At 38.2% G+C, this 25,851-nt stretch overlaps 5 protein-coding genes across 12 annotated transcripts in view; 3 read left to right on the top strand and 2 right to left on the bottom strand.

Moving 5' to 3' along the window:
• LOC108599766 (gamma-aminobutyric acid receptor subunit beta) overlaps positions 1-2,224 on the top strand; it is a 31,042-nt gene extending 28,818 nt beyond the window's left edge. For 2 of the 8 annotated variants that reach the window (XM_033293677.1, XM_033293678.1), the window contains exons 9-10: positions 948-1,462; positions 1,522-1,683. In XM_033293677.1, coding sequence (XP_033149568.1) covers positions 948-1,462; positions 1,522-1,683 — 677 coding nt within the window. Of the gene's footprint in view, positions 1-947; positions 1,463-1,521 lie in introns of all 8 variants that reach the window. The other 6 variants (XM_017986788.2, XM_017986789.2, XM_017986786.2 and 3 more) reach the window with 6 other exon arrangements.
• A 5,532-nt stretch (positions 2,225-7,756) lies between these two features.
• LOC108600438 (protein nervous wreck) lies at positions 7,757-14,055 on the bottom strand. The gene is given in 13 exon segments (XM_017988015.2): positions 7,757-8,215; positions 8,323-8,645; positions 8,739-9,096; positions 9,196-9,221; positions 9,917-9,943; positions 10,688-10,744; positions 10,814-11,141; positions 11,144-11,470; positions 11,529-12,402; positions 12,458-12,985; positions 13,049-13,278; positions 13,356-13,487; positions 13,954-14,055. Coding segments are annotated over 12 exon segments (3,156 nt in total). The 5' UTR covers positions 13,377-13,487; positions 13,954-14,055; the 3' UTR covers positions 7,757-8,158.
• A 420-nt stretch (positions 14,056-14,475) lies between these two features.
• On the top strand, positions 14,476-16,244 carry LOC108600341 (decaprenyl-diphosphate synthase subunit 2). The gene is made up of 3 exons (XM_017987864.2): positions 14,476-15,107; positions 15,164-15,353; positions 15,413-16,244. Exons 1-3 carry the CDS (start codon positions 14,788-14,790, stop codon positions 16,217-16,219), a joined length of 1,317 nt encoding a protein of 438 aa, XP_017843353.2. The 5' UTR covers positions 14,476-14,787; the 3' UTR covers positions 16,220-16,244.
• An 87-nt stretch (positions 16,245-16,331) lies between these two features.
• LOC108600342 (methyltransferase-like protein 22) lies at positions 16,332-17,411 on the bottom strand. The gene has a single exon (XM_017987865.2). It carries the CDS (start codon positions 17,260-17,262, stop codon positions 16,426-16,428), a length of 837 nt encoding a protein of 278 aa, XP_017843354.2. The 5' UTR covers positions 17,263-17,411; the 3' UTR covers positions 16,332-16,425.
• A 192-nt stretch (positions 17,412-17,603) lies between these two features.
• Positions 17,604-21,659, top strand: LOC108600340 (serine/threonine-protein phosphatase 6 regulatory subunit 3-A). Its single transcript, XM_017987863.2, is given in 12 exon segments — positions 17,604-17,871; positions 17,975-18,174; positions 18,272-18,596; positions 18,692-19,005; positions 19,071-19,179; positions 19,181-19,210; positions 19,269-19,387; positions 19,450-19,999; positions 20,063-20,127; positions 20,188-20,412; positions 20,414-21,271; positions 21,377-21,659. Coding segments are annotated over 12 exon segments (3,003 nt in total). The 5' UTR covers positions 17,604-17,811; the 3' UTR covers positions 21,525-21,659.
• The last annotated feature ends 4,192 nt before the right edge of the window (positions 21,660-25,851 follow it).

Genomic DNA, 25,851 nt, shown 5'->3' with positions numbered 1-25,851 from the left:
CAGAAAACATCACACACACTCACACACACACACACACAGTAACTGACATACACACACTCACACACACACACACACACTGACATGCAGCACACACATACACAAATACACACATACACAGTTCAGCCATTACACTTCAATTGCTCTATCTATCTTTCTCTCTCTCTCTCACACACATACACGATGTGCATACATTTGTAAGTGTATGTATAGCTATCGTAACTGTTTATATTAATATCTCTCGTACAACTCACACAGACACACACACACACCTTGCTATTTTTCAATTTATGTTGCCTGGCTAACGAAACGTTAAAGTACATCAATAAATTTTCTTAAAGATTCACTTTTCCAAAAGTACAAAACACTCACACACACACATATACACGCAACTCACCTATACAGCAGTAGTGCCAAGCATACATCATTTAACACACACACATACAGCCACACTCACACATACTTGTATATGTATTTTCCAAATTATTTCTTGATGTATGCACATTTTTATGCGTACATCGAACTATAAATGGCTTCAACAGAGACTAATATGTATATTTCAACAACGCTTCATCCTGTCTTCCCCCTGCATCATTCAACATGAACACTTTAACTGCTTCAAAATTACAAACTGTGCTATTGACTGCAACAACAACAACAACAACTACAACTACAACAACAACAACCTAACAACAACAACTACAACTACAACAACAACAACCATCATCTGAAACTCATGTGGCGACTTCTTTCAAAATTTATTGTGTATACGCATCTGACCAAAAAACCAAAATCAAAACCCACACGTACCGCCCACCGTCCGTGTTTGCCTTCTCATCATTTAAATCGCATCAATCTCCAATCAATCTCAATCACACTCTCTCTCAAAATCCAATGCTAAACTGACAAATACAATTCGAAACTCTATCAAAATCGTATCGCAATCGTAGAATACGCCACCGTCGGCTATATGGCAAAACGAATTCAAATGCGAAAACAAAGATTTATGGCGATCCAAAAGATAGCTGAACAGAAAAAGCAACAGCTCGATGGTGTGCAGCAGCAGGCCAATCCGAATCCGAATGTCGGAGGCGGACCCGGTCCTGAGCATGGACATGGGCATGGTCATCATGCCCACAGCCATGGTCATCCGCATGCGCCCAAACAAACAGTGAGTAACCGCCCAATCGGCTTTACAAATATCCAACAAAACGTTGGTACGCGCGGTTGCTCGATAGTGGGACCCTTGTTCCAGGAGGTGAGATTCAAGGTCCATGACCCGAAGGCACACTCGAAGGGCGGCACACTGGAGAATACCGTGAATGGCGGACGTGGTGGTCCCCAGTCCCACGGTCCTGGAGCCGCGCCCCCAGGCGGTGGCGGTGGTGGCGGACCGCCAGATGCTGGCGGAGACCCCGAGGCAGCGGTCCCAGCACACTTACTGCACCCTGGCAAGGTAAAAAAGGTGAGTATCACACACACACACAAATAGACTCTGAATACATGAACTGTTATGTCCTACAGGACATTAACAAACTGCTGGGCATTACGCCCTCGGATATTGACAAATATTCCCGCATTGTGTTTCCGGTGTGTTTCGTTTGCTTCAATCTGATGTACTGGATCATCTACCTGCATGTGAGCGACGTTGTCGCTGATGATCTGGTGCTCCTGGGTGAGGAATAAGTGGCCGGCAAGCCAACTAGGAGTAGGCGTGGGCGAGTGAACAGCGCACAAGAGAGTCAAACTATGCAGCGCGCTGAAAAACAAAGCAACAAGACAACAAAAAGAAAATTGAGAGAAGAAGGGGATGAGGAAAGGAGAAAACCAAACTAATTTTAACTAGCAATTTAAACAAATGCAAAACAAAACAAAACAAAACACAAAACAAATTATTGTTAAAAACTAAAAACAAACACACAACAAAGACATATTACAAGGTCGAGAGCAAAGAAAATATTGTTAAATAGATTTACGCAAGGCAAATGAAATAATTATAATAAAATTTAGCATACATAAGACAAAACGCATACATATAAATATACAGATGAATAATCAAAAGCATCAGCATAGCAAAACGTAGAAAAAATTAAAAATGCAAAAAAAAAACAAACAATTAACTAAATTAAAGCATAAACCGCAACTAAGAGAAGCATAAACAAGAAAATATTTAAAAACTTAGAGTGAAGCATAAATAAATAACAAAAATAACTAGCGCAATTAAGTATTTATTTTATATTCACATAATTCAAATTTAAAAACACAACATAATTAAACTAACAGCCACATAATTGCAATAGGTTATTAAATTTTAATTAAGCAACAATTCAAAAAAATATTATTTAATTTTTCTATATTTCTTTTATATGTTATTTGTGTTGCTTCCTTTCAAAATCAACACCCAAGATTTGTCTTCCTTAGTTTAAGTCTGTATTTAGTTTAAGTCTGTTATTTTGCTTCAAGTTTCGGCTTACACTCTAATTTTCTTATATAATATAAGTATTTCATTTTGTGTTTCAATTTACAAACTTTTGCTTTCGAAACTAAACACTTTTTAGCGCTTCCAAGGAAAATGGCCAAATTTTTTAGGTACCAAAAAATAAATTAAAGAAAAGTAAAACTTAGCAAATGATTACATTCGATTAAAAGATATTAAATTAAAAACTATGTGACCATATAAATTGTTAACTTACAAACAAACATTTTTTTAATAATTTGCACATACAAGAAAAATTAAATTAATTATACATATATTTCTTTCAAGCGCACCTTTTGTAAGCAAAAATGCAATGGGCATAGTATAAACGTTAAGCGAAGCAAAAATAGTTAGAGCAATTTGAAAAGGTTAAATTTTAGTTGTACTGGTAGTTACGAAACAAGCATTACAGAAGAAAATAGTTGGAAAACGTAAACTGCAAAGGAAGAAATAAATGAAAATAATCTAAACGCACGCAGCTCGAAATAATGAAATAACAAACTCTAAGGCACCGAACAACTTCAGTTAAAAGAAATGAACACAAACTTGAGAATAGTTAAATGCTATGATATAAGCATACCATTAATGTTACGTATATATACAAATGTTGTATGTACATGTACACAAGTTTAAATGAAACTGCCTAAGAACTTAGCACATAAGTCTTACAAAATATTTGAAAAGCAAATAGTGAATTAATTTAGGAAGGAAACAATTGATTTTCAATTTGTACATACAAAGCAAAGTATGAAAGGTTATGCATTATATTAGGTAAATATACATATGGAACAAAAGCAAGTAGGAGCAAAACTTCGCAACCAGAGTATATTAGATATAAAGTTAAATTTAAATATTAGCTAATAAAAATGATTAGACTTACTCAGACTAGTTCAAACAGTCAATAAAACGCGTTCAAGCTAGACAATGCACCATTTTAAGTTAGTCTAACACACAGACACAAATACACACTCTCACTCACACACAGCAAACACTTAAACATATTTGAAATTCTTCGCTCAAGTTCCTCAATGAATCACTCAAATTACTTATGTTAAGTTTAATTCAAAGGCAAGTGAGTTTAACAGCAAAAACAAAAACAAAAACCTAGCACAAAACTAAGTAAACGCATATTTAATGAGTACGCAGTTACCATAGCAAAAATGAAAATATCATAAATGAATTTTAATTTAGTATTTACTATGTATATGGTTAGTATATGAAGGCGTTTTAATAAAACGCTTGATCTAAGGCTAAAGAATTTTGTACAGTTAGCTGAGGTTAGCGACATAAGTATACACCAAAGCATAGGCATAATATGCTAGCTAAATATAAATACATACAAACACATATATACCCGAAAATATACGCTATATAGCATACAGACACTCACTCACACACACACACACACACACGCTCATTTACGTATAAATTAAATATATATTTATATTTAATATACTTATAGGTATGTATAACCAAACATACGAGCATAAGTATAACGTATTTAGGCACCTATATGTAGCACGAGTTTTTTATATGTAAACCAAAGACCCAAAATATATAAGTACTATATATAAAATATTTATAAAATTGTATATAAAACATTGAGCACCGTCTTAAAAGGGATTAAGCTAAATGCGTGGTAGTCCGAGTGACTCTGCGCTGGCGGCAAATTAGAATTAGAACCTAACTCTTAACCAATAATCCAACAATATATATATAATATATATATATATACTACCAAAAATCTTTGATACTAACATACATAGCCAACTGAAAGCGAAGCGAAAATTACTTTATTAACATTCTAGAAATACACAAACACACCCAAAAACACACACACACCTATATATGTATATATATATGGTTAAACACCCTTAACAGCAAATTTGGACAACCATTAAAGCAATATAAAATTTTAGAAGATAACGTCTTGTTTCCTTTCTCATTTCCCATACATAAATATTCAGTTGAGCCAAGTACTTACATGGATTTGAAACAACACTAACAAGAACAACAGTTAATAATACTTAAAAATATGCTTAGGTAACCCAGATTTAGACAGCAACAAGTGCAATCGGTGATAAAAACAAATACACACACACACACATTCAAGGCATACTCACACATATTCAACATTCAATTTAATACTTATACCAATAGTGTAAACCAGTGAAATCAAAACGTTTATTGAAGTTGTGTACAAAACCAAACAAAAAAAAAACAACTTTAATATACCTGCGTAATTTAACATAATTAAATTATATATGATGACAACAACAACAAAAGCTGCTCAACGGTTTCGGAGCGTATTTCCAAAGAACGTAAACAAAAGTAAACAATTTTAGTTATACACAAATAGCTGAGCAATTTTTTAAGCAGTGCATTAAGTGAATATATATATTTAATTTTAATACGTGATTTTTTACTCTAAGGGCTATTCAAGTATTATGTAAGCAGTTCAGTGCACAAAGGGTTCACTTTTCATATACTCGAGGAGGGAGGGAGGTATCTCTAGAGTCAGCAATAATTCCATCTAGTTTTTCAAATTTTTCTAAAAAATAAATAATTCAATTTTAATGCTTTTGAGATTGCTACGTAATACTTGAACTATCCCCCTGACGTTTAGTTAAAAATATGCATATAATTTAAAATATTTAGTTAAACTTAGCGAATTTTTTACAAGTATATTATTTCTAATATGAAGTTTAGCAGAGGGAAAACAAATTTAACAAATACCAAAAACAAAGAGGCAAAGCATTTAGGACAAACAAAACCAAAATATAAAATTTAAAAACACTCCCAAAACAAAACAAAAAAAAATAAAATAATTAAATAAAATGTTTACATACTTATACACACAAAGAAATGTTTGAAGCATTTTTGGCAGCACTGTTTAGATGGTGCTGCCAACACCAAAGTTTTATAAAGACAAACAAAAAGTAATCTTGAAATAAGAGATATTAAATGTATACATACATGGCAAGTTAAATATACATACATCTGTACACGATTTAATAATTATATTGTGTATGTATATGATGATGTATTATAAACTGTGTATGATGGTCTCAAAGTGAAATTCTAAAGTATTTAGATAAGCAAACCCGTTGAAAATTCCTAGGCATTAAGTTCAAGTTGAAACACAGTTAGACACACCAATTAAATTCAATATTCAATATGATTCAACACAAAAACAATCAAAACATTTCCATATAAATGCACTCGATAATTTTTTAAAAATGTAAAACGACACTAATGTAACAAAATGTTGACAGAAACAGAAAATATTCTAATGATACCTACAATTGCAAATAGTTAGTAAGCCCGTAAACGAAAACTTGCACAAAACAATTTGCAATTTAAGATGAACAACATTTCAACACTGGCACACATTCTCATAAAATACACACTTATGGTTGTAAAACACAAAGTTGATTTTTATATGATTTGGCAATGATTTATTTATGAGCGAGGCAACTTTTCTATTCGGTCGTCTTTTTGTTTCGGTTTCGGTTTCAGTTCAGACTGCTGCCATTATTCTTTTCTATATTCAGTTGGCATAAGCTTAAACAAATACTATTTCAAAAAGACAGAGCACACACTTGCGCGTATCTATAATTTTTGTTTTTATCCGTCCATTAAAGAAAAAGTTCCTAATTGCAATAAATGAAGATTTTTTATGATTACTATTATCAAGTCAGCAGCCAGCTAGTCACAAAAGAACTTTAACACACAGATGCAGTCAATTGTTTCGAATATCCATATAGTCAGTTCACACTCAAACTTGCCGATCTGTTGTCAATTATATTGCAAGTTCAGTCCTTCCGCTTCTTCGTTTTGATCCAAGCCCCATGTTTAGTTTGCTCAAAATAATCAGCCAAGTTAAAATTTACACCTACGTTAGGTAAACAAACATTTTGCAAATGTTGAAAAACGAAATGTAACATGAAATTACTAAATAACTAACAAATAAAAAATTATATGAAAACCAAAAAATAATTTATAAACGTATAAACGTAATGCGTATGTAATGATTGATCACTGATCACAAATTTTGACTGTGTTAATTTCGTTATATAAATAAAACTAAAGACAAAACCAAAAAAAAGAAAAAAAAGAAGATTAAATAAGTAAATAATTATCTATAGCGTATGAAAACACACACACACACACATAACAAACATGAGATGAATGTTACAAAAAAAGCAAAACAAAATCCAAAAAAAAATACCTATAATATTAAGTTAAGTATTAAATGAATTGGGAAACATCCAGCAAAACCAAGAGAAGAAATATTATAAAATTGCAAATGAAGCGAATATGAATAAAAATATGTAAAAACAAAAAAAAAGAGTTTATTTCATTTTTACTGACAAAAACAGCAATTTAAATATGTTTGAAGTGGAATTTTATTTGTTGGCTCGTTAAACAGAAGTTTTTTAATTCATAAACATTTATATATGCATATGGCATGAGCTTCGATTAAATTTCTTGGGAATCAACATACTTGTTTTGGGGAATATTAATGCCATTAATTGTTCTGTTTATATAATATATTCATAATAGCTATACATACTAGAGTCAGTATTTGTGATTAATGCATTGAGTATCTTTTTCAATTATTCGACTTCGACTTCGATTTCGCAAAACAAAATTGAACTCCATTGAGTAGGCATTCATCAACATTAACTTAGTGAAATTTGTCTAGGCTTTACGCGCTGAGAACTTGCAACACATTGAACTAATTAGACTAGACTTTTACATAAGATTATACAACAATAAGTACATACGTTATTCAAGCAAACTCTTTTCGGCTATTCGGATGCTTATTACACAGCAATTTGTCATTTGTCATATGAGTAATGTTATTTGGTGCGGCACAATTCCAAAATACGAGTAGATGCACTAACATATTATATATATTTATACTATATAGATTTATTTGCGGTGCAGCGTGAAACTTAACAAACGAAACGAATTGACTTTGAATTTGCTTTTACTCTTTGAACCATTTTATCGTTAACTATTTATCAAGCGCATTTAAACATACATATGCTAGAGTTTCTATAGTGTGACTTAGATATATACACATTCAAATATTATTGCTCGTTTGTTGGCCGATTGATATTCGAAGATCTGTTTCAAAGGCTGAGAGACATACAGCGACAATTACAATAGAGATACTATATGTATTCTGATATTATCATTATTGCATTTCAGAGAGCTTAATACATTACAATCTAATATAAATATTAATATAAATATATCAAGTATATCATTTAGTTTAAGTAATTATATATGTATATGTAGGTATATGGTGGTTTAGTATGAAGGCCCAGTTGATGTTTCAATGTAAATGAATTTGTATATATATGTTCTGTTGTATGTAAAAAGTTAACCCCAGGAGCAGTCTACGGTTCGCTTGCGAAATGGATGTACACAGTTTGAGCGCTGTCCGAAATGAATGATGCATTTAAATAGGAATTTACTACAAATACAATTGCTTGCTATATTACTGAGTTGTATTGCGTTTGGTTTGTCGTTGTATTAATAAATATATAGCTATAGTATGGTTACAATTCTAAGTTTTTTTTGTCGGTCAGAGTGTGTGGGAGCGTGTGCCATTTATAAATGCATTGTGTGGTTTACAGGTCTGTGGATTGTGGTGGTCCAGCTGTGAGCGCTCTATAACTGTCCGTGGGTATAGTCTATATTGTATGTATCATGCTCATGCTCGTGTGCCTAAAAGATAAAGAACAACATTGAAGTAGCCGACTAAATTAGTGGCTGGGCGAAAGAGAACGGCGCGCCATCTAAGCGTTCGACTCTTTCAGATTTTGTAAACGTGCCAATTGATTTGAGTCCAATTCCTCGGGTATGCTGGCGCGGCCACCAACCACCTGCTTAGGTGCTTCGATGACCTCCTCGGCGTTTATATCCAAATCTGTAGACTGTTCTCCACCGCCGCCGCCGCCACCTCCACCGCTTGCAAAGGCATCATCAAAGTTGGCATCAAAGTTAGCCTCAAAGTTAGCTTCAAAACCACCAGCGCCGCCTTCAGCGCTTGCGCTTCCACTGGACTTCTCATTGAAGGGATCTTCAGCCTCCGGCAGTGCGGGTATATCAGCAGCAGAGGCCGAGTCTGTGCCCTCCGAGAACGACTGCTGATCCTCTGCATGACAGGATGGATACTCTGTCAGTGTTATGCTAACAATAGGCCTCACCCGGCCAGCTTCTCCTCTAGAAACATCAGCACTACGATTACCTTCTTTGACAGCTGTCGCTGCCTGGGACGTTGCTTGCTTCTGTGTCTGTGTCTGTGGCGTGACTTTAGTCATTGGCTTGGGCGCTATATCTGGCTTTTTATCCGACACTGCTGGCTCCTTTGACTGCTCAGCTGCTGGCTGTGCTGACTGCTCGGTCTCTCCTACTGGTGGGAAAGATTTATCGGCACCGTCTTCAACCATAGGGGTTGCAGCGGTAACAATTATTTGTGCCATACCTAAGTTCAATGTATTCGCATGGGCTGGCCCAGCAGCAGCTGCCACGCCTCCACCAGCCTTAGCTAGTTGAGGCGGTGGCAACGATGGTGGCGGCTTGCCATCGTCATCGCTTAAATCGTCCTGCAAATGAAGAAAGTGTATCATTAATACAAGTGCTGCTGTTGCTGTAAGCAAATTAAGTATATGGGGGACTTTTAAATCGGCTATAACTATAGTTACCTCCATGCCAGGCTCTTCAATGAGTACTGTGTAAGCATTAAAGATAAACAAGAGAAAAACATTTGACTTAGTTAAATTGACTTGAGGACGTTTGAAAATTCGAGTTTCAATTAACTTATTTTTCATATCAATTTTATAGAGCAGTGAAGAAAAACTTAAAAGTGGGAGGCAAATACAAGGCAGTCAGCGCTAAATATAAGTAACAATTTTAAATAAAGATAACTTCAAAAAGGAATACTTGTGGTAACAAAAAGCTTACAGGTGATGAATTTGAAAAAGTTACTTTATACACATGTTCATAGATTTGCAATCGAAGTGGGGGGTGGGGGGCACACGTACATGCGAATACGATGAAGGGATCGTCAGACTAAACTAACAGATGGGTTTATGGCGAGTTTATAGTTATCAAAACTCACTTTAAATTTTTTTGTATCATATTTAACAATTTATTGAATCTTAACGTCAAGACCAAAAGTTTGAAACTATTGAAACAAAAATTAAATTAAATAAAAACTATCTTTGAGCTACCAGAGAGTTATCTTGACATGCTATTAATCCTCAAGAGTAAAGACAGTTATATACATATATATCAAAAACTAATTTGAGTAAAGTAGATATATATATATATGGTATATACAAAGAGAGAGAAAGATTCAAATAAAGAGAGGGTGAGCGAGAAAAATTCAACTCATGAAAGTTACATAGGAATCATAAAAATTACCCTTTTTGGCAGTAGCTTGACTGGGGCCTTAAACGACACACAAAAACTGGTTACACTGAGAGAAAAGCAAAGCATTACAGCAATGAAAAAAACCAAAAGGGTGAGTAATAATCACATACTTAAGTTGCACTAAAGCCACAAAAAAACAAACTTAAAGTGCATTGAAGCACACATATATTAATATACATAGATATTTCAATATTATGCTGCAAAATAATAAACGAAGTTTAGAACCAAGAACTCGAAATAAAATTCGAATTTAAATTCGTTGATGTTAGCATAAAAATAGGAAACACCAACACACACAGGAAACACGTTGTTAGGCAGCCTAAAGTACACTGTAAAAAATTTTAGTTAATTTTTCTTGCTTTTTGTTTTTGTTTTAGTCGAAAGTTGAAATAGTGTAAAGAGATGATTAAAAATAATTTTATCGATTGGTTTTCTTTTTTTAGATAGCACATTAACGAAGAGATGTGAAGAGTAGTTACAGTGATGCTATTGGTGATGGTAGTAGTAGTAGTAGTAGTAGTAGTAGTGGTGGTGGTTAGTAGTAGTTAGACGAGCAGCACTTGGAGCATAAGTTTAGGTACCTCTAGAGAAATAGAAGCAGGTATTTTGTTTTTGTTTTGTTTCTTTTCTTGGTAAAATAAAAAATGTTTGTACTATAGGAATCGAGATTGAGTGATATTTAAATTGAGAGCTTTTGAGAGTATACAAGGGAGAGACAAAGAGAGTGCGCCACTAGCGTAGCTAGCAGATCAGCACATTTACCTGGCGGAGGCATGCTGGGTGCCGCAGCGCCATTGGGTATATAACCGCTGTCCTCGTCTGTGGCATGCAAGTGAAAATAATTGTCAAACTCCCAGCAGCAACTAAACGAACCAAGCGTACACTCACCAGCAGTGTCCTGTGAGCCGAACATATCCTCCGTAATGTCTGTCAGCTCATGCGCGTACTCTGGCGGCAAGGCGGGAGCAGGCGGCAGAGAGAAGTTGGGCATTGCCATGGGCGGGGGTGACTCGTCGCCGCCTTCAGTAAGCGGCTCACCCATTTCGTCACATTCCTCGACCACCAGCGAGGGGAAGTTGCCAAATTTGCCGTCTAATTCACCCTCCCACCAGCCATCGTCCACGCCATGCGCGGTCTTAGTTATGATCTTGATAATGTTGCCCTCCTCGAAGGTCAGCTCGTCCTCGGCGGTGGCATCGTAATCGTAAGAGCGCAATCCCACCATTCGACGTCAGACTTGGCGCGCTTTTGTGGAGCCATTATGACCGATACCTGGTCGGGCGATTGCATGGAGTCCACCGTTTGATCTTCATTGTCAACAGTATAATCGACAGATGAGAATGAGATTTGTGAGCGCAATTGATTGCCTGAACTACCATTGAAGGCCACACCGGCCGCATCCTGCTCAATATCCAAGTAATTGTGCGGTACATAGCCCTCCTCGCCGCGATAATTACGCGCGCGCAGCCAACCGTCGCCGTCACCCTCGCCGACTACCTCGAGCTGCTCGTTTTCCACAATGGTCAGCTCATCGGGATTTTGTGCCTGCAAAGAAACGCCGTTAACTCGCTTTACGCTCATTTAACCAAGTCTTTCTACTCACCGTATAGCTGTAAAGAGCGGTGCATTTGAAGATTGCCTCCTTGGGTTCGGGCACAATAGGCTCGTCCTTATCCTCCTCTTCCTCTGCGCCCCAATTAACCTCAGTTGGATCATCCCAACCCCCAGCGCTGCTGGCTGCCATCATGGGCACGGCAGCAGCGGCAGCTACAGGCGCTGCACGTCCGTCCTCGGGCTCCTCGTCGCTGTCGCTAAAAGTACGATCCCGCGACAGTTGCTGCTCCTGTTTTGGCTTGGCAGGAGCACCACCAGCCGCTTCTTCCTTGTCACTGTCGTAGAACGAATCTGAGCTGGGGTTTTCACCCTGGCCAGAGGCATCGGTGCGCATAGATATGGAGCTAGCTGAGCGAGTGAGCTCCTGCACGCCCATTATCTCCGCTTCCTGAACCCACTCATCAACATTTATGCCGCCATCGCGTAGACACTGCAAGCAAGCCTCTGCCTTGGCCTTTTCTGTCTCGGAGCGACGTATCTGATCGCGGAATTCATCAATTTTGGTATCTAGATCCGGTCCATTAGGATCGTTCGGATCTGAGCGCTGACCTGCATCACGCAGCGATTGGCACAACGCCAGCTTTTTGGCATGCTCGCGAATGGAGGCATTCTCCTTGACCACACGACCAGCCAAGTTCTTAGCCTCCTTGGTCAGCGTCTCTGTAGACGACTCGTGCTCTGAGGTCACCTTACGCACCGGATCATTATCGCAAGACTCAAAGTCGTACTGAATGTGCTGCTTGAGAACTGGATAGAACAAATAGCAGCATTGCAGATTGTACTCCCTGGTCAGCTGCTGAGCCTGGTCACGTATCTTGCCAAAGCTGTTCTGGGTAGCCGAACAAGTAAGCAACTCCGTGCGCCTGTAGGACAGAAAGTTTAAGCGGCAGCTAACAGTTAATAATGGGCTAAGCTTACCCCATAAGCATCAAGTACTCGGCGACACGCTCAAATACATAGTTCTCCATGGTGGTCATGGTTGTTTGGAGATCGACGGTGAAGTAACGGTTCTGATGTGCGTTGGCCGCTGCCAGACTGAGTATATAATCATTGCGTGCTCCCGAGGACTTCTCCTCAAGCAGCTCTTTGCGCGAGGTAACTCTTGCGCTGTTCTTCTGCAGTGATGTGATGGACTGGAAGAATGAGCCCTTCTTCTTCTTGAGCTTCTCCTCGATATCTTTGGCCTTGTCGCGCACATCGTGAGCGCAATGCTCCTCATCAAAGTACGACTTCTTGGTCTTGTCCACGTCGCCTACACTCAAATGCAGCTCCTTCTGCACATTCACAATGCCCGACAGTGAGCGCTTAGCTATAGCTAGCTTATAATCGCGCAGCACTTTGGCCTCATCTGCAATCTGCTGCTGGAACACCTCAATGGCAGCCAGGCGAGCACGCGCCAATTTCTCGTTCTCCTCCAGCACAGTGCGCCAGACGCTCCACATGTTCCTGCAAGCATTAGAATATGTGAAAGCGTGTAACTGGTTTAAGCTATGGTGGTGAATACGTTACCAGCGCTCCTCCATGCCATCCATTTTAATATCTGGAATATTGGGTATTTTCTTGTTGAGATATTGGGATGAGATCTTGAGCAGCCCCTCGCTGTAGGACTTCTCGATGGCCGAGCGCTTGATGGTAAACTGGCGTATGTCCTCCAGCAGATCGCACTCATGTTGATTCTTTAACTGCAGCTTGGCGACCTGCTCCGTGTGCAAATTCTTGAGGAATTTCACATAGTTACCCTATATAGAGAAATATATACATACACATGGATATTTATTTATAGAGTTTACTTGGCGCTAAAGCATTTTTTTTTTACCTTGCGCGGCGGTGGCTGCATTGTGAGAGCTTTTCTACAAAGTTAGCGCTACGTTAAGTTAAAGCAAGCGGAAGCGTTTGCGTTTTGTTGTTGCTCAGCTCCAATCGAATGTCGTTACATTACCTCAAGCAGCTGTAAGTGAAGTAAAAGCAGGAAAGGTAGCAAATCGGTTAAGTTAATGGATTTCTTGCGGGGGCGTAACGACTACCAAACAAAACTTATGTAATAAGCGCTTTAAAAATGCACACAGCTAGCCAATGGGCTGCAGCACCACGCCCCCAAAGGAGTACTTCAGCTGCAGACCATGTCCATCCATTGATTAGTTTGCACACTCAACCACAATGCAATGCCAAATTTTATGAAAAATTTTCACCAGTGCAGTGGGCCTGGTATTGATTTATGTCATAGCAGAGTATAGAGCGACTTGTTAAACTTTTCTTTGGTTGCTTGGCACTACGTTTATGTGTTCTTATCTATTATGTTGGGCTAACACTCTTTTTGGACATGCCCTCCACTTGTCTACGTTGTTGTCGTTGTTTGTTAACTTTAGTTGTAGTTCAGTTAAACTTAAAAGAAATTGCGTTTTCTTGCAGCTTACTTATCGATTCCGATTTAAATGTCGTTGTAAGAGTATTTTCTTTTTTCACTCATGCACCGTTAGCTGCTGCGCGAGCTCGAACGAGCTGAGAGAGTGAGTATAAGCATAAGCGAGAGGCTTTTACTTGCGACCGGGGGGTAGTTGATGCAGCTTTTAACGTTCATTCATGGCACAGCCGTTGGCATTTAGAGCGGCACATGCGTAGTTTCAAAATAACCAAAGTTTTTACAATACATTTCTCGATTTATCTAATTTTATTACCTTAACAATATGCTGTGATATTGCACACACTTTGAACTCACTAACACCAAAATATTTTAATCATATCTATAGCATTGCTGATAAAGCATTTGAAACAAAAACATCAAAGCAAAGCACTTAAGTCCAATAACGTTAAAGTTTGATTAATGCGCGTGGAGCAGACGTGTGAGGAGCAGTGCTTCGCTGCGACGCACACTGTGAATGGTTAAATTATCGATATGTGTATCGATAGCTTGGTCAGCTGTTTGCATTAAATAAAAACAAACGCGCGTGAAAGCAAATGGTTGGCGGGGGAGCAGGCTGTTGGGCCGCCAGTAAAAAAACCTGTTTTTCTAAGTCAAGACCAAACAAACAAAAGCGCTGCTGGCAGCGCAAGCGTAAAAGTGGGCCGCCAACGAAGAAGCAGCGAGAAGACGTTGCGCCCGAGCTGCGACGCTGATTTCACTTTTCGACATTTTTTAGCGGAGCAACAACGGTTAAGCGTCACTTCGAGTCCGCAGCTGTACAAAGCGCAGCTTTAACGCATTTACAAACTAAAATTTCGCAATAAATTGTATATAGCTCGAGTCCAAAATGCAACGAGTCAGTGCACTGATTATGCAACAGGTTATGCGCCAAAGGATGCCACAACGGCTGACCTCATCAACAACGCAGCTAACTTTCACTTTGCGGCAGCAGCATCGCCACACAGCTACGTCAACAGCGAGTAGCAAGCAGGTAACACCACCGCCACGACACGATTGGAATCGAGCTGTAAGCGAGGCAGAGCGCATTGTAGGCTACCCCACATCCTTCCTGAGCCTGCGCTGGCTACTCAGCGATGAAATTGCCAATGTGGCGTTACACCTGCGCAAACTGGTTGGCAGTGCCCATCCGCTTATGAAGACAGCCAAGTAAGTTGCATAAATTAATGAAGTGCCCATTTAATTTTAACTTTCATTTTTCGCAGGCATCTCTTGTATAATGGCAAGAACACGATGCAGGCATGGGGCTTGATAGTGCTGCTGGTGTCCAAAGCAGCGGGTCATGCGGCTAACATACCAGATGTGGAGCAGGACAAGAGCGCCGGCGTGCTACACTCGCAACGTGCGTTGGCTGAGGTTACCGAAATGATACGCATTTCTCATCTGGTGCACAATGTAAGCTGACCTTAAGCAATCTTTACTTGGACCTAATTTGACTTTCCTCTGCTTTTCAGAGCGTTGTCAATCTGCAGTCGAGCACGCAGGCTGGCCAGGACGTTAGTACTTATGATGACATGTCGTTTGGCAACAAGATAGGTCTGCTTACAGGCGACTATCTGTTAGGTCACTCCAGCGCAGAGCTGGCTAATCTGCGCAACCAGGAGGTGGTCGAGCTTATTTCCTCAGCAGTGCGTGACTTTAGCGAATCGGAGTTTATTGGCGAGCGTGATGAGCAAAATAATCCGCTACCCTTCAAGCCCGGCAGCTTTCAGCGTCCATCGCTAACTGTGGGCATAGACTTTAATGAGCATGATGCTATGACGCCCATGCCCATTGCACAAGTGCTGGGAAATCCAGAGCAGGAATGGGAATGCAGAAACATACTCAACGCTGGCAGTCTGCTAGGCAAATCCTGTCAAGCCTCACTCAAGTTGGCCGGCCAGAGTGAGCAGCTGCAGCGACATGCCTATCGATTTGGCAAACATTTGGCGCTAGCCTGGCAAGCCTGCCTAGACGCCGAACCTTTTCAATGTCCCACGCTGCCGCTGGATGTTAACTTCAGCTTGGTTAGCGCACCAGTGTTGTTTCACTTGGAGCACGATCCTAGTCTTTATGCGCTCATTGAGCAAGGCAAACAGTGTGTGGAAAACATTGACTTCAATAAGATACATCAGGCAGTGCTCGCTGGACCCGCCATGGCCAAGACGAAGACGCTGCAGCGTAAGCATACGGCAGCTGCGCTTAGCGTCTTGAAACATTTCCCAGACACAGACGCACGTCAAGCGCTGGAGAACATTATACTCGCTATGCAAGACTTGTAAATGGGTTTGTGGGTTTAGCTTTAGTATAATGACATTAGCTTAAGTTGAAAAAACAGTTAACAGCATGTGTACAAAGATTTTATTAATGATTGTTATAAACATTTAATGCTTTTGTTGTATTTAAGCTAATGTCACTTTATTTTTAAATAGTTGTAATTTGTTACTATTTATGACAATTAAAAAGGGACTTTGGACATACACTTACACTATCGGCTTTGTATGCGCATTAGCATCAATTGTGGACAACGTTCATATTCAAAGTACTGTGGAAAGTCCAATGGCAGCTGCTCCATAATCCAAGACTTGTGCGCCGTCTGCCTGAGAAAATGTTCATACATGGGCGCCACGGAATCGCATTCCTCCAGCGTAAACACATAACGCTTCTCCATAGCCATATAGATACACTTTGGCCTGCCTGTCTGCTTGCCGCGCTCCAAAATATGCTCCATAACTGCCACAAAAGCATTGGTTAGTTCATCGGAATAGACCACATCTGCTGCCAAAATAATATCACTAGCATCTATAGCCTCCAGCAACGCTGTTGATAGCTGGGATGTGGGTGCTAAGAAGTCGTATTCAAGCACGCTAATCTGCCCCTCAAGCAAACCGGCATTGCGCTCCACATTGCTCTGGATGAGCTTGAGAATACAACCTAGATTCACGTCTGTGCAGTAGATGTGACCTTTGTTATGTATGGCAGCTGCAATGCTGGTGAGTCCCACGCCTGCACCCAGCTCCATAATGCTCTTGTTGGCCATCTCCCGCCGTTGATGAAACAAAAAATCCGCCAGCAGCAATGCACCACGCCATACTTGTAATCCAACTAGGCTTAGCTCTGTAGCATCGGAATGTTCAAGTTCTATGACACCTCGCTGTGGCCGTGAGACGTCCAAATCGCCATCCTTGTCAATGATAGGCACTCCATTGTTTTCCTCGTTCGGATAACGAAACCGGAATTTTGAGAGCACATTGCCGTTACCATTTTCAGTACGCACTGGCTGATAGTTGGTCTCCCTATAGATTTCCGAGCTAACCGTGTACATAGCGTAGGTGTGGGCCGGAGACAACTAACTAATAATTTGTCCCTGTTGCTGTTTGGCTCTTGGCCAAATTAGATGACATAAATAAATAAATGACATTGACAGTGCTATTGGTTGGCACGTGACCCAAATTAAGCAAAAACTTTTGTTCTATACTACTATATACTTGAAACATTAGCTATATTTACAACAAAACAAAAAGTACGTTTTATTATTTGTAAACGTAGGTTATTTACATAGCGGGCGCACTGTTATTTTGACTGTTGCGTCTTACAGTTTTATGTTCACTTTTAACAGCGAGCAGTGCATAGTGTTACGAACAGTTCCATTTTGAGCATAACAGTACCCATTTTACATCAGCGTGGCAACGCAATTTTTGGGTGAAAAATTATTATAAATCGTTGTAAAAGTGAAAAATACAGCAGTGCTGTGCATACAAAAAGCAACAAATTGTGTGCACCGATAAGCAATACAAGCTAAACAAAGCAAGCTTGCTTCCAATTTCTTTTCCCCAAGCCCGAAAGTGTCACCGCCAAGACGTACGTGCGAAAAATGTTTTGGGACAAGGGTTATGCGCCCTCGGCGAATATAGAGGCGCTGCTGGAGAAGGAGGTGCGTATTTTTGTTTGTGCTTGTCGCAGTTGTTTTTGTTGTTGTCACGCGATCGCGATTCCAGTACACGTTTCACTAAATGATTATTGTTGTGTTTCTATAGAATTCCACGCTAGAGGAATTTCTCGACGAGGAAGACATACTTCAGGAGTGCAAAACTCAAAAAAAGAACCTCGTCAACTATTTTACACGGCCCGAAGTTATTAGACGACTCGTCGAGCTAATCACTACGGAACCGTCCGAGGATGTACCCATGTCGCAGCGTTTTCGCTATGCAAACATGTCATGTGAGATACTGACACTGTAAGTCACGCCCCCAACTATAACCCCAACCAACGCGCACTCCCCAACCCTCCAACCGACACTTGCTCATTATAAATCAAAACTTGTTTTTGCACAGAGGCCTGCCGTCCCTGGATGAGAAGCTACTGTCGGACGCTGAGACACTACAGTTGCTGTATTCATATCTGGAAAAGGAACCACCGTTAAATCCATTGCTATCATCGTTTTTTAGCAAAACGTTTAGCATGCTCTTTACCAAAAAGCCTGAACAAGATTGGTTTTTGTATCAACACATGTGCCTACAACTCTTGGAGTATATTAAATCGCAGAAGAATTTTTTGGATTTCATTTGTAAACACTTTGACACACCGGTCATACCTGATTTAATAATGCAAATGATGAAGGATATCGATGGCGGTCAACTGAAGCGCAACCTATACGAAGTAAGTTTATCTTTAATGCTATCTAGCTTTTGCAGATAAGATATGCCATGTCAAAGTTCATCTAAAATTTATTTGCATTTGCATTTTTTTCGCAGTGGCTTACTGAAGATAAACTTGTTGAGAGACTGATTGCAATATTGCGTAATCCTCAAGAAACCGACAAACATGCAAATGTTGCGGACTTTTTCTGTGATCTTATTAACCAAGGACGTCTAATGCGCCAAACTGAACAAGAGAACGATTCATTTGAGCCTGCTTTTGATGGCTCGAACCCCATATTGCGTACGATTGAATCTGCACAGACAATTGAAGCCTTGCTAAATGTGATTTTGGAACCAAACGCTCTAGAGAGCGCCATCTTATCAGGAATATCGGTTGTACTTACGCTTATCAAGCCCATAACATTCACGTGAGTCATGCAGACACAATGCAAACAAATAGCAAAAGATATTCAAATGACATGTCTATTTACAGTGATGAACCTAACTCGGATCGCCAGCGCTTGCTGCAGAAACGTGAGCGGGAGTTTCATCAGGAAGTACAGGAGACTGTGATTAATGTCATGGCGCCGAGACTACCGGAAGTTTGTGCATGTGCTAAAGAATCCTCCGGCGGTCCGTAAATTGTTTTAGTCGTGATATTGGCAGTTTATCATATTTCTTCGTTTTGCAGAAGCCAACGCTGGAGACAACTGCGGCGGTTTTGACGCCGCCCTTTGGCAAAACGCGACTGCAGGTATGTCGCGTATTCACGGCGCTGCTGGAGACTAAGCACGAGACCATACAAAAGGCGTAAGTTGTCTTTGTATTGATAAATTTCATAAAATTTATACTTGAATTTCGTTTATGCTTAGCATCTGCGATACGGAGTATTTTGGTTTGCTACTGGACTATTTTAAGGAATACTGCTGGAATAACTTTTTGCACAGCGAATTTGAAAAGGCCATGGGCATAGTTTTCTACAACGAGCTGTCGAATAACAACACCACCTCAACGGAGTGCACTGACATATTCCAGGATGATTACATTTTCAATTGTCTTATAAAAAGCGCCGAGGAACCTCTGACTACGAATATCACTGAGGTGGAAATTAAAAATGCCTTAAACAATGTAAAACGTGCTGAGGGCGGCAAAGATGATGAGACGCAGGATATAGAAATTGAAGCTGCGGCAGCTCAGCTTGAAGCTAATACTACGGAAGAACATGATGAGAATGTCAATTCAAGAGCTGTTGAAATGGGTGCCACAGTTGAAAACCACCTGGAAAATGATTTGCCCAATGAAGCTGGCGCTGAAACTATCGATGCTCAACCCGAGGCGGGAACAGAACCAACGGAGGCACCGCTCAATGATCTTGACAAGACCAAAATTCCAAACAACCTGCCCACTGAGATGCAAATACATGTAAATACGCATACAAATTTAAGCTACAAATATTAAATGTATCCTAATTTTCTTTGCTTACAGCTCATTGTGAATTGCAAGCTGATGTCTAAGTTAATCAGCTACTGGCAACATAATGCACTAATGCAGTAAGTAGTTTGTATTCAAGTAAGTCAAGGGCGCTTAAATTCAAATATATTCTCGTTTAGATCTGCTGAAAAGGGTCGACGTCTGGGCTATATGGGGCATCTTATTAAAATTCTCAGACATATTACGAATTGTATATCAGAATCTGAACATATCGCTACACTGATTGTCTCCAACTATGCTGATGAGTCCGAAGTGGAGTTTTGGAAGGCGCTGATCGATGCTGAGAGCGGTGAATTTACCAAGGAAGTGTCGCAGCAGACAAAGCTGCTGGACCACTGCAATCCAAGAGGATAATGAGTATCACTCGGGCTCAAAGGATTTCCTCGGCGAAACCAATACATGGGACACCGGTGCAATGTCCTACAGCAATGTTTGCTATAGCGATTTGGATAATACGCTGCAGGACATAGTTTTTTCCATGGACAACGATCAAAATCTGTTTCAATTTGGGCGTAGTATCGATGACGATGATGATGATGACGACGAGCATGGGGGCAGTGGTGGCGATGGCCATGGCCATGGCATGTTTACCAAAAACTCCATGACGCTCAACAATCTAGCCGCCGATCCCTGGGATCTGGAATTTGCAGACATCACAGGAGGATCATCAGACGTCAACGTTGGCAATATTGCCAATATTGGCACTGCCAATTGGGGTGCGGAGTTCAATAGTGACAATTTTGCAGACTTTGATGCACACTTCAGCAGCTATAGCAATGATCTTGGCATGCCAAGCACGACACAACCGGCCAGCGATGCATCACAGCCAGTTGAGGCAACCGAGACAAACCCAACGCAACGAACTCATAACTGTGACGACGTGCACATGAGCACTACTACAGAGCATTCGTCTATGGAGGATGACCAGCAAGCGGAGTACGACAACAATGCCAATGTGGAGAAGGCAACCAGCGATAAAATGAGTGAGGCAAGTGGGACTGAAACAGCGCCACCGCCACCGCCTGTAGTTGCCACTTCGATTGTAAGCAGATTGCAGTCAGTGTTGTTGGACGGCGAAGATGACTACGAGGATGACGAGGGCGTGTGGACCAAGCCACTTGGTGGCGATGCTGTGGCTGACGCAACGACGCCAGATGAGGAGTCTGCGCCAATTGCGAATGGACCCAGCAAAGTTATTGAATTGTAAGTAAATGCAGCTTTACTTCAAGACTTTTTTTTAATAATTGAGCAAGAAAAGAAGCTTAAGTAGTTATTTGAGCTAATAATTTAAACTTTAATGCGTTGCAGTAATCATACCAACGACAACAGCAGCAGCCACAGCGACGCAAACGCCGACGGCAAAATCACAGAAAATTTGGAAGAAGCGCAACCGAAAAAATCAACTAATATTGCAGTTGCTGCAACAAATAATGAAATTTCAACAACGACAACATAAATGTGACGCACACGCACATACCAACACCCATATACACGTCCACACAACACAACAAACACACATTCACTCAAATACACCACATCAGCAATGTAATTTGTATAGCATAAAATGTGTCGAAGAATTGTAAACATAAAATGCCTTTGATTTGCTCTTTGGTAATTTCTTATACATAATCATGCATACATATTTACTAATTGAATATACTACTACTTATACGTACATACTATATATATATATTGCATTCATATGCCTATGTACATGCATATTATATACATATATATACTATACACATAGGCTGATTAGTACAACAAACGATTTGTGTATTAGAGCAGCCCAAGCCCGCCCAAAGCAACAAAAAACACTTGAAAAATGTAAAAAAAAAAAAAAATTATAAAAGCAAACAAAACAAAAAAGTGAAACAAAAAGAAAGTAATTCGTGTAGAAATTCATGATGAAATCGATAAGTATATTGTTGATTCCATCTACTCCTCGCTCGTCGTATTTGCCAATTTCCTATTTAATAAAATAAGCTGTATTTTGTTTGTATTTCGCATTAGTTTCTCTTTAATTTTTTTTAGTGCGCTTTTATTTCAATACTCTTAGACAACAAGTGAGCATTACTTAAAGTATCAGCAATTACTATATTCTAATTTAATTTTGTTTATAGCTTGGTTTGAGCAACTACATATACTACTCTAAAGATATATAAATTTTAATGTTATTTTCAAGATTTTATTTATCGTTTATGTTCTGAAAGACCCAAACAATAAAAGCCAAAAAGCCAAAAGTTTTCAACACACATATACACACTTGCTGCAAGCACAAAAAGCACGCATTATGTATGACAGGTATATAACATGCTATATCCTTTGCCATTATATTTTTAAAACAAAAATTGCTGTAATAATTCGGTTAGACCAAAAAACAAAAACAAAACAAACTAAGAATAAAATAAAATATAAATTTATATTCAAAGTCGCAAGTACAAAACTGGGAACTACAAAATGAGAATAGCAAGCATTTGTCACGACACGAACACTTTGTAAAACCTAAACATATTTATACACATCCTTTTTCTATATTTTTGAAACAATGTTATCTATAGAAATACACCTGAAGACTTTCCAAGAAGACATTTTAAAAGTACATTTAGATTTTGTGTAATTTAAAGCAACTTTGTTGTCGTTGTGTTTGCTCTATTTGAAACATTTTGTCGCCTATGTAAGCTGTGCAGAATAATTCAAGTTCGAGAAGAAAAAGAAAAAGTAAATTATAATGTGAACAAATATTGAGAAAAAAATACAAAAATGCGTAACAATATGCCATCTTTTGCTTCCAAATAATTACATTTTAATTATGTTAAACAAAAACAAAATAAAAACATTTACTTCAAAAGTAACTTTGATGTTTATTTTATACAATTATAAAATACATACAACTAATATTGCTCACCACACACAACAAGTATAAAATGTTTATAAATATGAAAACAGCAACAAGTAAAAAGCGCAACATATCAGAATATATAGTTGGCGACTTGTTGTTAATAAGCGCAACTTACAATTGTTAAGCAAACGAAGCATTCGAAGCTCAAATGCATTAACTCTGAGCTTTGTATTGAGATTTAATTTATAAATACACATGCTTAATAATTCATTTAGACTTAAGCATTGGGACTTGTTCGGTTTAAAACAAGGATCTTGATATGGGTGTATGCACTAACCAAAATATGTTTTGCACAAAGACTCAAATTGCTTGCTTTTATTTTTGCAACAAACAAAAAAATAAACGAAAAAAAAGTATACGGTAAACAAACAAAATGTTTAAACTATCTCTGATGTAAACTGTGATAATTATATGAAGTTGCAGGGTATTTGATAAAAACAAAACGCTACATTTATGTTAAATGAATTGTAAAACGTCACCTAACCAAGTAAACAATACATTTTGTTGGAAAACAGCCTACACACACACACACACACACACACACACATGCACACACATGCACCCATAATAACTATCATTAATATTAACAATCAGCCAATAAACAACTAACAGCAATATGCACCTGCAATGAAAGTCCACTTTACTAGATTCGAAACGATATAAATAACTATAAAATTATATATTTTGCTATTTCACTAAAATAATACTCATATCAAACCGCCAATTGTAATATTTATAATACTTTGTATACCAAAAGAGAAAGAAGAAACGAAAAGGATCCCATTTACATCGTCTTCCCCCGCCTAATTGTTTTTTCTTGTTTTTCTTGATAATTCTTTGACCGAATCCTTCCCTTGTGCATAATATGCCTTAACTAAAAATGCATACCACTAAAGGCTATACTATACCTAAAAGCTGAAACATTAATTAACATAGAGATTTGTTGTATAAAAGCATATAAAATAGCGAGGTAGTTTCACTTATATACTGTGTGTCTTTTAAATATTAAGTAAACACTTGAAAAATGAAAAGAAAAACTAATAATAAATATAAACATTCATATGTATATCATAAATCTAGCATTTAAGCTGATTTACTAAGTTAATTGATTAAAATTGCAAAACAAATAATTAAATAATAATGTAGACAAAGTCTTTTGCGAAGCTTTAAGCATTTTGTTTGTTAAAGTGCATACAAATAAAGCCTAAACAACAACAATAAGAATGCAAAAAATATTAAATTAAATTAAATAAATATACCAAAACGTCCAGATATTTTGCATGCATCCCATGCAAAAATAAACTAACAACAATTGTGAACATTAAAAGTCTTCAAAATATATTGTTTTGAGTGCTGTTTCTACACACACACACACACACACATACATGTGCATGTGCATATGTGTTTTTTTTATTATACTAACAAACAGCATTAACAATTGTTTGCATATTTTGTAAAACGTATTTGGCATTAAAGCAGGTTGTAATTTATGTGGCGCAATTAAAAAAAATATTAAAAACTACAAAAAATATCTTTTGTCTGCGTGTGTTCAGCAAGTTCAGTATTTCAATTAAGCCAAGTTTAAGAAACAAAAATAGGTACATAAATTCAAATAAACAAAAGAAAAATCTTAACTCAAAAGGTTTCCAATCGTAAACCAAACTTAAACAATTAATTTAACATTGTTGAGTTAATAATTTGTTGGCGAACAATTTATTAACTTAAGAAAAAAAAAATAACAACCAGCGGGAACAACAACGATGAACACGCAACTGTAATACATACAACAAGAAGAAGCAAAACTTCACTTAATAATAAATATACCTATAGATTGACTTAAGAAATTTGTTAAATTACATACAATATTGTTAATGCGAGTGAAAAAGATCAAGTATAACTAAAATACAATTAGCAAATAGACGAACCGAACCCAAGTGTGCTTCATGTAAGAATTTATGTTAAGAGATGTATACACTGCAATACCAATTATAACAATATCCCCTAAAATAGCTGCGTAAGTATGTGTATGTGGATTCCTAATGATATATTTAAATGTCTCAACATAACAATTTACTATTGGTGTCTATTAACAACTTAACTTAATAATCATATACTATACAAAACTTTATACTTAATAACGAGTACAGACTTTTGAGAAAAATAGAAAATACAAAACGAATAACGAAGATCAGTAAAAGCGTTTAACCAACCAACGTATCGTCGATATATTAAATATGCTACAAGTTGCAATAAATAACATACATATATACTATAGTTATAAAGTAAAAACCTTTCAATTTTCAAGTGATAAACCATACACAAAATACTATATATAGTCTTAATAGAATATTCAAGAGAAAACTCTGTTCACGTCTACCTAAGTCTGGTCTAGTTAAACATTCAAATTTGCTTGCTTGCAACGCCCAAGCCCAGCTCCCAGCTCCCAACTCTCTTCTCAAAAAGGGACACTCTGAATATGTATACATATATGTGTGTGTTTATAACTGTGTATGTATATGTTTCTTGAGTAAGTGCCTTAAAACAATGTACGAGTGTTAAGCCAAGACGATTTATTGTTTCGCAAACAACTAAATGTAGTTACAGTTAAAGCCACAGCAGCAACAACAACAACCACAACAAACAAGCAAACGAAATAGTTAACTCTTTATGCTCCGATCTTTATCTTTATACACGTACTATACTAACTATACTTACACTTAAGTCGCATTTTTCGATATACTTATAGGCAATTCAAGAACTAAACTTGTATTTCTGTTATGGCTCGCAAGATATTTTGCTCAACTGTTTTCTAAACGCACACACATACACACACCTATACACACCCACACACACGCAAGTATATTCATTCAAATGATTCGCT

The sequence above is a fragment of the Drosophila busckii genome, chromosome 3L (genome assembly GCF_011750605.1).
Source record: "Drosophila busckii strain San Diego stock center, stock number 13000-0081.31 chromosome 3L, ASM1175060v1, whole genome shotgun sequence".
Taxonomy (NCBI): Eukaryota; Metazoa; Arthropoda; class Insecta; order Diptera; family Drosophilidae; genus Drosophila; species Drosophila busckii.
Note: the sequence above shows the minus strand (reverse complement) of the source record. Positions and strands in the feature narration are given on the sequence as shown.